Below are 15,400 nucleotides of genomic sequence, written 5' to 3'. Positions count from 1 at the left end.
TGATTCTGTGAACAGCGAGCTGGATTGCTCCCAACAAACCAAAAAACCAATATACCATACAAGGGGCAGGATTATGCGGGGCACCGCCTATTGGGCCCTATGTGGACCAAGCGGATCAATTAGGGTTCGGACTCGATTCCGGGTTCGGGTATCGCAAAAACGTTCGTTCGGCTCCGTTAACCCTTTCTCCTCGAACCCAAAAAAAGAAACTAGAGAGAGAGCTTCCTTAGTTCAAAAAAAAAAAAAAAGTTTTAAAGAAAAACTAGGGCTCCTTCCCCTCCCCACCTCTCCGGCGACGAGCTGCGCCGGCGATCATCGGACGGCGAGCGACGGTGGCGGGCGAGGGCAATGGGCGATGTGCGGCCCACGTGCGGCGGGGTATGTTGCCTCTCTCTCTCTCTCTCTCTCTCTCTCTCTCTCTCTCTCTCTCTCTCCACACACCCAATAGAGGAAGGGGATAGGAGATAGAGTGATAGAGAGAGAGGGATTTGTAAAAGTTGACACTTGGTAGTTATTTGAATTGGTAGTTTAACAGTTTGACTGTATTAATTGTTGTTTGGTGATTGTGTTACTGTTGATTTTCTTTTTCCTTTTATCTGAACTGGTAATTAGTAGTTTGTGTAGGTTTACGTATAATCTATGTTGATTGTTGAATTGTTATTAGTTAATTGAGCGTTTTCTGTATTTATTTGTGATATTTTTTAGATTGCTAAATGCTAATTGTTAACAATGTGTATTGTTTTCCTTTTTTACTTTTTTTTTAATATGAAGCTTTACGTCGGTAAAGGTAAATAGGAGATGTGTTATATGAACTGCGAGAAACTGTGTTTTGTACAGTGCTACCATTCCCTGTTTTAAAACATTGATTCTGATATAGGATTCAGTTGGGGAGATTTGACTCCTTAGGTTTGGTAATATGAATAAGAATATCTCACCAAAGTATTAAGAATGGGGATCACTCATTACGATTTCCATTCTATGCCCCAAATCCGCCGAAAACTACACGCTTTAAGATTAACAATGTAACACTGGAGAACTGAATGAATTTCAGATAGTGATAAGGTTGCATTAAGGTTTGGCATTTAGCCTTTACTTGTTAACTGTCTGAAGATGGGCAAAAGTTTTCTGGGCAAAAAGTTTTCCATGGAAAACCGCTCTTCCAGTTTTCCGCCCATTTGGTTCCAAGGAAAACTAGCTTTCTTGATTTTTTTCCCCCAGATTTCATGGAAAATTAGTGTTTTCGTTTTCTGGATTTTTTTTGTGGAAAATGGAAACACTAGTTTTCCATAAAATATGGAAAAAATGTTTTTCCAAATATCTAGTTTTCTTGGAACCAAATGGGCGGAAAATTACAAGAGGGCTTTTCTGTGGAAAACTCCTTTCTTGGAAAACTTTTTTCCATACTTTTCTGAGGAACCAAACAACCCCTTAGCTACCGTCTTGTTTTCCTATCATTTGCTGATTTTATTGTTTCAGCTCATGGATCTAAACTTTGTGGTAGAGTTGAGTGCTATATGGGGGAAAAAAAATTAAAATCTGAATTCTTCTGAATATGTAGGCCTAAAACTGAGTATATTGAGAGAATTTCAGTTAATCGAGGTATCAAGATGAAGCAAGAACTATTTCTTGGTGGATATGAAATTCCTAGAGAGTGCTTTTGTAATGTTGGATTTATAGTTCAATAAGAAACCGAGTTTGATTGGGAATGGTGTTTTGAGTCATAGCAAGATGGTTAAAATGGATAAAATGTACTAATATTTCTACTGTACTATTTGATTGACATATATTTTCTGAGAAAAGAGGCAAGTTTGTGTAATTGGTATAGGACCAGCTATATGCTTGATGAATCATATTGTTGGTCAGCCAACAAACAAGAGATTCAAACGAAGAGTGACATTTGGTTGATCGGGTTGAGAATCTTTAGGTCTTGTAAGTGGGAGATGGTTCAGATCATCAAGTGCAAGTTAGGTCTAGCAACAGTAAAAGATAAATTGTTTTGAAATTGATATAGATGTTTCAGAGAATTGCACCGGAAGATGAAAACCACCTGGTGCACTGGTTAGGAATTAGTTTATTCAAGTAAAGGTGGCACGGCAGGAAGGGGAAGATTGTAACTTATATTATAGTAGTGAAGAGATGTGCAAGGACGTGTACCTGGTGCACCAGTTAGGAGTTATGTTATTCAAGCAAGGAAGGCATGGAAGGGAGGGGGAAATTAAAATTAAGGCTGAGCAATTAATAGTAAAAGACATTTTGGGACTCTGTTTGGCTGAGAATCTTTCCCATCCTGAACTGATTGTTAGAATAACATCTGTATAACTAGGCTAAATCTCTAATTATTCTGATTTTGCTTTTAGCTCTTCTGATAAGAGATGGCATGCTAGTTGTGAAAATTTGAGTTACTTGTATATGTTTGTAACTTAATATTTTTATATATATATTTTTTAACATAGGAGTGGCCGGGTTTACCAAGAGGCGTAAAATTTGATCCATCCGATGATGACCTACTGTGGCATCTACTTGCGAAAGTTGGTAATGGGAAGGCTTGTCCTCATCCATTTATTGGTGACTTTATTAAGTCCCTCGATAAAGAGGAAGGATTCGGTTATATGCATCCTCAAAAGTTGCCAGGTAATTATTTGGTAACCTTAGTCGCAGTTCTTGTTTTGATATTTTTTACAAGCTGTGGTCGTTTGTCAGGTATTAAGCACGATGGAAGCGCTTCTTACTACTTTCATAGAACAATGAAATCACATAATACTGATTGTCAAAAGCTTTTGAGGATTCATTGTGAGGATGCTATGGATGTAATGTGGTGTAAGATTGGCAGGACTGAGCCAGTGATTATGGATGGGAGTCACGAAGGCTTCAGGAAGGTATTTGTTCTGTATATAAGCACAGCAAAGGGTGAGAAACCTGAAAAGACCAATTGGATGATGCATCAATATCACCTTGGAACTATAGAAGAGGATGAAGGGGAATTCGTTGTTTCTAAATTATTCTATTGTAGAAGATCCACAAAAGGCGGTAAGCGTAAGGATAGATTGCGGCAGAAGACTATTGAGATGTTAGCTCAGGTGTCTATTTCTCTATTTTATGTTCTTTTAAGCTCAACTGTTTGGTATAGAGAAATTATTGCCTTCACTTTGTCCACCATGTAATTTGTACACCCTTGGTTGATCTACTCTCCTTGCTATCTCTGCTTTAAATCCTAACTGCCTAATGAGTTGCAGTCTTATCCAGATTTATAAGTTATTTATTACAAAAAAGAAACATCTTCAGGGCTATATTGAAAATAGGAGGATTAGACAAGTCCATTTCCACCTTAGAATGGAAATGGATGGGATTCCTTTGGACCAAACAGTTGCAATGGGAGTTTATTATTCCATTGCCCACTGATTTGCCCAAACGAATATGTCCCTAGTGTCCGAATTCACACATATTTTTATCTTAGCATCTATCCTTAAATATTGTTAATTTGCATGATAGAAAATTAATATCAAATATTGCGGTAATCTTAGCATATGTTCATTTCCAGTTTGTAACAATGATTTAGAATGTGAACTACTATTAGTATGACAAATAGCGTTATCAGCTTTATTCTACTTTATTATTAGTTTAACTTCATGAATTATTATATTTCCATGATACTTCCCTTTTTTTTTTTTAATTAACTGAAACCTAATAATTCTAATTGATGAATCAGAATGATAAGAGTTATGTTAAAATGGAATGAATGAACAGTGCAAGGTCTAGAGTCTATCATCATATATAAAGTCATAAATCAGTTAGGTAATTATATGCATGATACTGAAGAACCACTGCATGAAAACTAATCTAAATCAATCTTCTTAAAATGAATAGGTAAAAGCAACCAAAAATTTTGTAGATTTTTCTATCGTTTCGCTTGTTTTGCTTGTTTGCATGCTTAGATCTATACATATTGAAATTGTGGGGAATAGATATTTTAGTTTAGAGTTGAAATTTGAGAGTAGTCAAAACCCCTTCCCTTTTCTTGGAAATGAACATCTGGCTAGAGTGCATGTGAACGGATTCTAGCAGCAAACTGGACATAGAAAAGCTTCTTGTCATGTTTCACATTTGCAAAGAAATTTCCTCTGAACCAGCAAAGAAGTTGGCTTATTCCCGCACCTTCCGCCACACCCGCCCACCCCCCCTCTCCTAGTGGTGGCTTTTGCTAACAGAGGTAGATGAGATCTTGCAATTTTACAAATAATAAGTGAAGGTCACCTAAGATAATAAGAAAACTAGATCCTGATTGATGAACCATCCAATGCTTCATTCGCCATTCGCCATTTGCCATCTGTTATTACGCAAGTTGTTTATTTGTGAAACACCATTCTAGAAACAAGTCTTAAAAGAATTCACATAAGTATCGATGTAGTCGTTATCATCTCTTTTCATATCCGTGTTTGGATTCATGTTAGTTTCTCTTTTCATGCAGGAGGTCTCTACGAGTCATAGTGATGTAACAGCTACAGGGCCTTTGGTAATCTATCATGCTAATGTGGTTTCTGAAGGAAACATTCTTCAAGGTTTTTAAACTCAAGTTTTTTCTGGTTAGGGTCATTCTTATGTTCTCTTTTTCACAATCCTTTTCTACAATAATCTCTCTGTGGTACAGTTGCTCAAGAGGGCGGGAAGTCAAAGGACAATGATTGTGATTATGAACAAAAAAGTTCTCATAACCATGTTTTAAACAGTATTCAGTTAGATCATGCTGGAGCATTAAGAAGTGAACCTGCAACTGATGATCTAGATTCTATAAATCTACTAGACCGGTATAATATGCTGGTATCAAGCAGAAATTTATGCTCTAAAAACCTCGATGGTTGGAGTCGTTGTGATATAATGGCTACAGGGCCCTCCGAAGTTGGTCATGCTGATGTGACTGCTGAACAAAACATATCTCAAGGTATAATTTTAATTACTTCCTGTCTTAGCAGCTCTATTGTTTTCTCAATTTGAGTCAATCCTTTATGACAATAATCTTATGGTACAGTTGCTCAAGAATGTCACAAGTCAATCAACAATCCTTGTGATTATGAAGAAATAAGTCCTCAGGGAGAAGGTTTAAATTGCATACCTGTAGATCATGCAAGAGAATTGGCGAGTGAACCTGTAATTAATGATCTCGATCACATATCCCTACAACAGCGGTATAATATGCTGGTATCTAGCAGAACTTCTTGCTCTAATGATCTCGGCACTTCGAGATGTGTTGAGGATTGTGATCTTCGTGCTCCGAAGGATAGTCCTCTCGAAATATTGGATGGTGAAGCTTGTGGATCAATTCCTAGAAGTGAGAGTTATGGAATGTATGTAATGATTCTCAAGTTGTCATGTTTGCATATAATCATATATTGTTAATTTCTATCTAACTTTGTTTTTTTTTCATTCTTTTTGTTTGTTTATTGATTCCAGGAACCATATGAAAGCAGAAAGTGGACAAGATATTTTTGATTTAATGCAGGTGAAAATAATGATCTTGCAAATTCTATGGCATGTAACAGATATTACCATGCTGCATCTAAGCTTTGGCAACTAGATCCTAGGTGCCCATTTTGTCTTATTTGCATTTTTCTTAAATATGATCATATGATTGATCTCTTATAATTTACTGGTATGCAAAGAAAACATGGATCATTGCCTCTAATATTAAATGAACAAATAGATTGACAACTAACTATGAATTTTTGTATCATCACTTAATTCAATTTTAAACCTGTTTCTGTCAAGTTGAACTACATGAGTTGAATATTTTATAGAGATCCACCTCTAAACATTTCTTGTGCTTTGCACTTTCATTTAGGGTAAAACACTAGTCAAAGAACTTATTGCAGAATTTTAATTATGTGCTGAACTTCAATTCATTGTGATTGATGCATCAATTTGTTGTTTCAACCAGGTCACTCAGTCAAACTTTACTGAATCTTTTATAATAAGCTAGATATTAGTAAATGAGTACAGCTATAATTCTTTGAAAAGTAAACACGACTGTTTGCTTCTGTGTCATTTTCGGCGATGGGCCATGCAAGTCGATAATCGGCATTATTAAACATGATTTAGGCTAGTTGATCTTTCTAGGAACCAAATTTAATATTTTTTTCGATATCATTTGCATAGTGTTTAAGTGGTTCCGAAATTGACAATTTTAATGCCTAATATAAGGCGAATTTGAGGTCACTTAGGCAAATGATGTCATAAAATCGTGACATTTGGTTTCTATGAAGTTCAAATAACTTACATCATGTTTAACAGAGTTGACCGTCGATTTGGATGCCCTAATGCCGGAAATGGTTTAAACAACCTATTTACTTCTAGAAGTATTCTAACTTTTAGTAAATCTGTCCTTGTTAAGAATCCTATTTCTGACATCCCTGTTTAAGCTATTTATGCTGTACAGGATATTGTGTCTGGTCCTCCTATTGTTGACAACATTGGTGAGTGCTGCCTTGAAAACATACAGGATGTAGATCACCTGCCAGAGAGAGAACTATCGTCAAGAGAATGGTTGTCTGATTGCGTTAATGAAAGCGAGGCTGCAAACTCTGCGAAAAATTTGATCCTTAGTTCTCCTAACAGTGTGATCACTGGGAATAATTCTATAGTTGATCAATTTTCCCCTAATCCTGCAAACTGCCAAAACAATACTTCATCAAAAAACAGTCCTTTTCAACATTTATCTACTGAGGTTGTGAATTTCAAATTTGATGATGCAAGCAAAGGGTCTGAAATTACCGAAAGCCAGGAAGAAGCGAGAAATGATGAATGTCAAAATCAGGCTTATACTCCCAATGCTAAGCCATCGAGCTTAAGCCACAAAGTGTCTGTCCAGAATGAAAAAGGTCAAATTTCTGTTAGTGCATTAGCAATGTTTCCTGTTGATGTAAAGTCTGAACCTCTTTCAGAAGGTGAAAACATCGATACTATGAGAAATGAGGGGAATTGTCGGCTCTCTTTACTAAATGGTCATTCATCAAAATCGTTGGCTGGTTCTGAAGATGTATTCCTCAATATAAATGCTTCAAATGGAGAGAGATCCATAATTCCCTCGGATGACAGCCTTGCAATTCCTACAGCATTTGTTCCTGAGATAGTATCTACTGATGCTAATGATAAAATATTAGAACTGAAAGTAAAGTCCGAACCTGTGGAAAGTGAATTATCTGAAATCAGTAAGAAAATTCCAATAAACATTTCAGAATCAGATTCAGCAGGAGCTGTCGTCAAGAGTGAAAACTCTGATGAGGATTTGACTGGCCATATACACTCAGTAGATTTTCTTGACTCAGAGAATGGGAAGAATATGAATCACCAATCATTGCCAAAAGCTGCAATTGATTTGAATGACACTGTGTACACGAATGCTAGCCATTCTTATAGGAGGAAAAGAAAGAGGACTGCAACGTAAATTGCCACCCACTTTTATTTTTGAACTATATATGTGCCTTTTTCAATCATTCTCTCTTTTAATAAATGACTTCTGTGCAGGGATTCGTTAGAAACAGCACTTGAGGAAGATGCTCCTGGGCTCCTGAAGGTACTGTCTTGCAATATGGTTTTATTTTATTGGACAATCACGTTAAAGTAATCATTTTTATAGGTTTTAATTGAAAGAGGGATAACAGTTGAGGAAATTAAACTTTATGGTGATGCGGAAGATGATGATCTTCTGGAGATCTCTTCCTCTGAAAGTGACTTTGAAGAGCTTGAAACTGTTATTACTAAGGTGGGTACATTTATCTAGTGTTACTTGATCTGATGTCTATTGATGATTTTTCTATTTTGGGTAACGTGGAGAGAATACTAGTGATGGTTTCTCTATTATCTTTTTGCTTGATGGTAGGCTTGTTGTGTTACCTGAGCATATTTCAAGCTTTTCTTACCACACAATGACAAAGCAGCTCTGACCACATTAGGAAGTGACATGATTATCCTGTATGTTGCACGGCTGCTAGAAATTTTATTTTATCAAATGAATTTGAGGACTATATATGTTTGAATTAAGAATGATAATCACTGTGTTGCTTGATTTCAATGATGGTGGTTGATTACAGTTTAGTTGCCTGTCGCTTGTGTTGCTACGCCTAGAAAATGGAATCCGACATAGTAAGTTGTTGGTTGACTGGAATTTAGATCTGATTTACGGTTGCCATTGACCCTCTTGGGATTTTATGGGAGAGTACAATTAAAAGCAGATGATTGACGTGTTATGAGAGCAAACATTCAAAAAAGTATTGAAGATTGTATAGTCTAACATCCATGGAACTTGTGGATAATGTTCTCTAATGATGCAATGAGTAATTGCATTGAACATGGATTTTCTTATCGTTCCATTCTCTTTGGAAGGCAGAAAGAATTTTCGCAGTTCTGCTATGTTATTTTGAGATCTGAAATCTAGGATCACTAGCATATCTGCAATGAATACTGAGGCCTTAATCTTGTATATATATATATATATATTTCTTTTCTGTAGTACTTTTAGAATTTTAACAAGGACTTTTAACTTTTTAAATGGCATTAGAGTCGGTCAATCCGTCAGATGTAGCGTTAGTATGAGTAATCCTATTTTATACTGAATACTCGCATTGAGCCGACAACAACAATCCATGAATATTTTCAGGATGACCCATCTTCTTGGCTAAAATATTAGATGTTTATGATGATTTACGTATTATGACAACTGTTAGTTGCTATTTACTAGGTAGGAAGAATCTTGTGTAGCAAATTAAATGCATGTTTTGACTTTGCCTTGTTAGTTATACAAGATATAATTGTCAAAATCAAGCCTTCTTGATGCCTAACAATTTGGATTGGCTTTATGAAGCTACTTCTGGAGCCTATATTTACTGAGAGGAGGAGAAAGTAGAAGTGATATAGTTTGCTCTTTGTAGAGCATTAGATCTTTAAGGGAAGTAGGTCCCCCTCATACCTGTTGCCCATTGGTATTCTCCGGTACTTTGATTGAATGATGAATCAGATTCTAAATCTTGGTATTACCTTGGTCTGCTACAGGATTTATGTTAATTACTTACATTAGTTGTCATTAATTTTTCTTCTTTTATGATGTACATCTTTGAAGATATGGCTTATGCTACTTTTTTGCCTCCAATTTTTTTCTGATGTTGTCATTAGTATTTAGGCTATTTACTATTTCTAAAATTCTTATTTGGACGACAATCTAGGTGTTACTTTATGCTGTTACAGTTTCGGCGTAAAAATTTCTTGAATCCATCCAGATTCTTTAGATAGACCTCTAGTGAAACTAATTACTGTTCCTTCGCATGTCATTTAAAGTATTCTTTCTCATTTATTTGTACTTTTCCTTTGCAGTTATTTTCGGCCAGAGAATCTCTATTAAAGTTCTCTACAGCAAGGCACACGAAGGGATCAAAAGCTGTTTACTGTTTAGCTTGTTTAATTTCTCTAATTGAACAGGTCAAACTTCATATTTATCTAAACCTTGAACTAAATATCAAGTTGCTACAGCGGGGATTCCTATTTGCTTATGAATCATAATTTGATAATGCTATTATTGTGTTGTCTTGTAGACTCGTTATCTGCGATTCCGTAACAGTCCAGTTGAATGGGGATGGTGCAGGGATCTCCAGTCTTTTATTTTCGTTTTTAAAAGTCATAACAGGTAACTAAGTATTCTTGGTCGCTCTGAGGCTAAACATTTATTTTACTTGTTAATTAGATTGGATTACATATGTTTCCTTCGTTTTGATTTTTTGTTAATGCAGGATTGTTTTAGAGCGCCCTGAATACGGTTATGCCACATATTTCTTTGAGATTGTGGAATCTTTGCCAATAGATTGGCAGATTAAGAGACTAGTGATTGCAATGAAGCTAACTAGCTGCAGTAGGACAACCCTTATTGAGAACAAACCGCTGCTGGTAAGTCATGTCTGATCATGTTTTCTTTCTTCATTGAAATACGAAAACATCCGACGTAGAACTTATTATTATTATTATTATTTTTCCTTTGGATAAAATACGGAAAACCTCTTGTAAATACTTGTGTTTACTTTTTCTCCATGACTTTCAGAGACTACATTTTGCTTAAAATTTCAAAAATATTTTCAGAGGATTATGACGTTAATGGAGAGGGCAAAATGACCAAACTGCCCTTGTTCTAGAGGAAAAATTAATTTTTTAATTTTTACTTATCTTTTTTAAGGGTTTTTTCGGTATATCTAATTATAAATTGTGTAAGAAATAAGATGAAATAGTGACGGGGGGTTAAGTGCATCAATTTGAAATTTTGAGGGGGTAAAAGTATAGGCTTTTGCAAGTCAGGGAAGGAAAGTAAAATAAGAGTATTTACAAGAAGATTTTCTGTATTTTTAGCTTTTACTTTACTTCCCTGAACTTTTAAAACCTATATATTGCCTCTCCGATTTTCTAGATGTTTTCACTTTACCACCTTCTGTTGGTCCTCCATTTGGCAACATAGCTACTTGTTACCCACCATTACTTGGTTCTAAGCATCGGTTTGCTCGATCTGATAAATGCGTGATGAGAAGCTATAACTTCAATTTTCTTTCATTAAGGTCGGAGAAGATTTGACGGAGGGGGAGGCTCGCGTACTGGAAGAATACGGCTGGGTTCGCAACAGCGGGCTGGGGACGATGCTCAACTACTGCGACCGGGTGGTGCACGATAAGAGAAACGAACGGTACAGCTCGGATTGGAGGGCCAAGATTGGGCGGCTGCTAATGAACGGCTACGAAGGCGGCCGGATCGTACTAACCGAACTACCGAGTAAAGTCGTTAATAAGTTCACGGTAGATCAAAGTCCCGAGATTAAGTTGGAGGATCAGTTGTAGATATTAGGGCTTTTGCTTAGAAGACCGCCCCCAATCCCATTAGTAAACCCTAGAAGAAAAAAGGGATATTTGAAGGGATTTTTTGAAATCAATAAGGGTATTTTGGTCATCCGGGGGGTAAATAAGATATTTTTGAGGTTTTGAAGGGCATATTGGATATTATGTCATTCAGCTATGTACAAATTTAAGCAGATATTGTTGGCTAGAGTAGTGAAAGTGTTGTATGTGTTATACATAATTCATGAAAAGAAATGCTTTTAGGTTTATCAAAAAGGTTTTCTTTTTTTTTTTTTTTTTTTTTTTTTTTTTTTTTTAACTTTTTACTATATGAATAGTAAAAGTCTTACAGAAAAATGCACAGAGNAGACGGTAAACTATCTACCGTCTTCTTGAGCTATGTGTTTTATATCTCCAGGACTTGGCCAAAGTTGGGGGGTGAGTTGGGGGGTGTGGGCGGATAATGTGCCTGGTCAGTCAAGAGGCGGTGAACTATTCACCGTCTTATCTATGTTTTATATCTCCAGGAAAAGAGACGGTGAATAGTTCACCGTCTCATGAAGACGGTAAACTATCTACCGTCTTCTTGACCTATGTGTTTTATATCTCCAGGACTTGGCCAAAGTTGGGGGGTGAGTTGGGGGGTGTGGGCGGATAATGTGCCTGGTCAGTCAAGAGACGGTGAATAGTTCACCGTCTCATGAAGACGGTAAACCATTTACCGTCTTCTTGAGTTTATACTATAGACGGTGAACGGTTCACCGTCTTTACGAGCAAATACCGACGTGGCGCTGACGTGGAGAAAGGAGGGTTAGTTTTGCAAATAAAATTTTCAGAGGGTTATTTTCCCAAATATAAAATTCTATAGGGTCAGTTTCAAAAAAAGTCCTAATAAATTGTTTTGTACGGCGACAACATAATCCTTTTGGCGTGTTGGGCTCTGCTTGGATGCATGAAAATTTTACCTGTCTATTAATAGAAATAGTTGAATTAAAGGATCACCGCAACCTCTGCTATAGGATGAGGATCAAAATCCCACACTGGATTTACATATTGTACTTTTTCGGTTAGTCCACGAGGGTCGGATATTCATATTCTAGGATCATACAAATCTGTAAAATGAAATGCGCCAAAGTCAAAGCAAGCTAACCCTTGAGAGGTAAAAATGAATTCCAAAGATCTTGGCCGTGTTTGGTTAGTGTTATCTAACGAAGAATATCTTGTAGTTATTTTTTCATATTACTGTATTTGGTTCATCCCGCAGGTAATCTAGTTGGTTCATCCGCAGCTAATAATCGGTTAGTGTTATCTAACGAAGAATATCTTGTAGTTATATATCTTTTTATATTACTGTATTTGATTCATCCCACAAGTAATCTGATTGGTAATGCTGCAATTAATTGCGAGTTATGTTGCAACTTATGCGAAATTATAAAATTAACCCTCCATATCCTAGTTGCCTTAAATTTAAATAGATATTAAATTTAATATTTATTTCTCGAGTTGGCTTAGAATTCTATCGATAGCAAACGAGCTCCGTTACTACTAATTTATTTTCAATATTGGAGCTTTTGAATCGACGATCGACATCGTTGGATATGATCTATACTACTTGAAATATGTAGAAATTAAATTTCAATTGTTTTCGACATCATCGACATAATGATCAAAGGATTGCAAAATTTGTATTTTAATAATCGTGACGAGGAGTTTGCTCGTTTAACGGTGTAAAGAAATCTAAATCAATTGAATTTGGTTAATTTTTTTAACTATTTAAAACAAGATGTATAGTCTTGATCTCGATTATAAGAATCCTACAATCACTTTTTGAACAATATTTACTTTTAGCGTCCATTTTTGTGTCAACTTCATTCACTTTTTTAACGGCGTCGATTGTCTATTCAGAAGCTCCAACATTGAAAATAAGTTGGTAGCAACGGAGCCTGTTTACTATTGATATTATTCTAACGCAGTTCTTTATTTCAGATTTAATTAAAATATTTAAGTTTAAAATCAAAATTAAAATTTGAATTTGAATTTTAAATGCAAATTTGAAACCACTTATTTCACTCGATAATGCCAAATCTAAACTCAAAATAAAATAGAAATTCATAATTTAAATTTAAATTTAAATAAATTTGAATTTAAAATTAAAATTATTCAAAAATTAACTTTTTACGCATTTCTTAATCGAGCCGAACTGAACCTTAAATCGAATAATAATACTTTTGACACTTTTATTCTAAACTATTTATTAACATTTTATATTGATGACCAAATCTTGATTATATATATAAACACATTTCAAAACTCTATTTTTTCAAAATTAAACTTTTTGTATGAGATTTCATAATGACTCAATTTTGAATCTTAAATTATAAATTAATTCCTAAGAAAAATAGAAAATTTAAAAATTGATTGCCAAACTGAACTAAACTGAATTAATTCGCTTTTGATGATGGAGCTTTCGAATCGACGATCCACTCGATTAAATGCGATCTAAAGTATTTGAAACTTCTAAAAAATAAATTTCATAATTTTCCGAAATCATAATAAAGTCCATCAAACGGGCATAAAATGAACAGTCAAAATCTAACGATGTTCTAAAAATAGATGGTCGGATCCTTCAATTTAAGATCAGAGTTATTGATCTTTATTTAGATAATAAATAAAATTTTTTATCAAAAATTCAATCAATTCTGATTCTTTTACATTGTTAAACTAGCAACTATCCCATACCGGCTATTAAAAATTATCAATTTTGAGATCTTTTGATCATAAGATAAATAATGTCAAAAAATTATAAAATTTAATTTTTAAAAATTTTAAATATTTTAAATAACGTTAATGGTATGGATCGTCAACTCGAAAGCTCGATCATCGAAAATAACTTATGAATACGAAAACGATCGTACTCATAAGAGTATCATAGCCGGACTCTGTAAATATAATATAAGAGTTTTAACTGAATCATACATGCAATTTATAGCGGCGGTGCATAAAGTAGTCAACAAAATAAACCACTAATAATAGTTTAATGTTGAGGTACTCAATTCTGACCATAATGTCAATATGCATACTTAAGATTTGAGCTATGCTGGTATACTGTCGGTAGCACGGAGGCCTCCGTGCTACTAAGTTATTTTCAATGATGCCGTTTCCAAATCGACGATTGGTTCTATTAGACTTGATCTACACTGTTAAAAATATTTGAAAACTAAATTTCAGAATTTTTCGACATCATTTGGCTAGTGATCAAAATATCTCAAAAATGACAATTTTAATAGTAGATGTGATGCATTTGTTAATTTAACGGTGTAAAACAATCCAAATCAGATAAAATTTTTATAGATATTTTTTTTTACTATTTAGAGTAAGATCAGTACCTCTGATCTTAAATTTAAGTCTTTTATCATCATTTTTTATGAGATTTTTATTTTCAGCCGTTCATTTTTAGACTACTCCTTTGATAGGTAAATGATACCAAAAAATTATGAAATTTAGTTTTCAAATACTTTTAATAGTGTAGATCAAGTCTAACGGAACCGATCAGCGATTTAGAAGTGACATCATTGAAAATAACTTGGTAGCACGGAGGCCTCCGTGCTACCGATAGTATACCAGCCTAGCTCCTTTTAAGATTTTATATTTACTTGAATTTAGGGCTTTGTTATTACAACTTAAAGTTAATAAATAATTATTCAGAAAGCAAATTTTAGATTAATGGGTATACAGAAAAAAAGATAAAAAAATAAAAAAATAAAAGAAAAAACAAAAAAAATAAGGCATGAGGTAGCCAAACACAATAATGGCTCATAAAGAAGTATTGGAGGACCAATTAAAAGCAATTTCCTATTAGAAAAGGTAAGTAGATTAATTGACAATGGAGCTTGAAATTTGGGAAAATACATATAAAAATAATTTGATTCTTTTGTGGTGAAAATGGATGAAGACCCTCTTAAGTACATTCCATTCTCAAATAGCACCCTCAACTTTATTTCTTATTAACTCCCTCTTAACTTTTGGTTAATTTGTTAGAAATAACAATAAAAAAACAAGCAATTTTAGGGCTATTTCAGAATGAGCAATAATTGAGAGGCTCTCCTTCGATACAATTCAAAATCGGCTGAATTAATTCACTTTCGATGATGGAGCTTCCGATTCGACGATCCACTCCATTAATATGTGATCTAAAGTATTTGAAACTTTTAAAAATTATATTTCATAATTATCCAAAATCGTAATAAAGTTTATCAAACAGTTATAAAATGAACGGTTAAAATCTAACGACATTCTAAAAATAGATGATCAGATTCTTCCCCCTTTTGTTTTTTTTTTTTTCCTCCAAACACTTTCTATAATAGCATAGATGCTCATATATAGGCTGCTTCAAGAATATTAAAAATAATAAATTATTTAAAAGATATTTAAACATACATGATGAAGATGAATTCTGACATACGATATTGGCGCGGCTCAATCGGACCATCAGACTGATCGTTTTCCAGCAAGATGGTGGGATTGAACCGTGCCAATGCCGCAATGCA

General features: G+C 34.6%; 1 protein-coding gene across 1 annotated transcript; it reads left to right on the top strand.

Annotated features, from left to right (window-relative positions):
- Nucleotides 240–11,083, top strand: LOC109721412. Its single transcript, XM_020249041.1, has 14 exons — nucleotides 240–378; nucleotides 2,454–2,631; nucleotides 2,701–3,077; nucleotides 4,466–4,556; nucleotides 4,646–4,936; nucleotides 5,024–5,339; nucleotides 5,446–5,494; nucleotides 6,428–7,431; nucleotides 7,516–7,564; nucleotides 7,628–7,753; nucleotides 9,358–9,462; nucleotides 9,576–9,667; nucleotides 9,771–9,924; nucleotides 10,581–11,083. Exons 1-14 carry the CDS (start codon nucleotides 349–351, stop codon nucleotides 10,854–10,856), a joined length of 3,138 nt encoding a protein of 1,045 aa, XP_020104630.1. The 5' UTR covers nucleotides 240–348; the 3' UTR covers nucleotides 10,857–11,083.

This window comes from Ananas comosus, linkage group 15 (genome assembly GCF_001540865.1).
Source record: "Ananas comosus cultivar F153 linkage group 15, ASM154086v1, whole genome shotgun sequence".
In the NCBI taxonomy this organism is placed as follows: Eukaryota; Viridiplantae; Streptophyta; class Magnoliopsida; order Poales; family Bromeliaceae; genus Ananas; species Ananas comosus.
This window is presented reverse-complemented; position numbering and strand designations above follow the sequence as displayed.

What these genes read in the sequence shown, in the direction of transcription:
- LOC109721412 (XM_020249041.1), top strand. Translation starts at nt 349, where the DNA reads ATGGGCGATGTGCGGCCCACGTGCGGCGGG. An exon ending in GCATCCTCAAAAGTTGCCAG is followed by an intron (nt 2,632 to 2,700) that starts GTAATTATTTGG and finishes GTCGTTTGTCAG; the next exon opens with GTATTAAGCACGATGGAAGC. An exon ending in AGAAGTGAGAGTTATGGAAT is followed by an intron (nt 5,340 to 5,445) that starts GTATGTAATGAT and finishes TATTGATTCCAG; the next exon opens with GAACCATATGAAAGCAGAAA.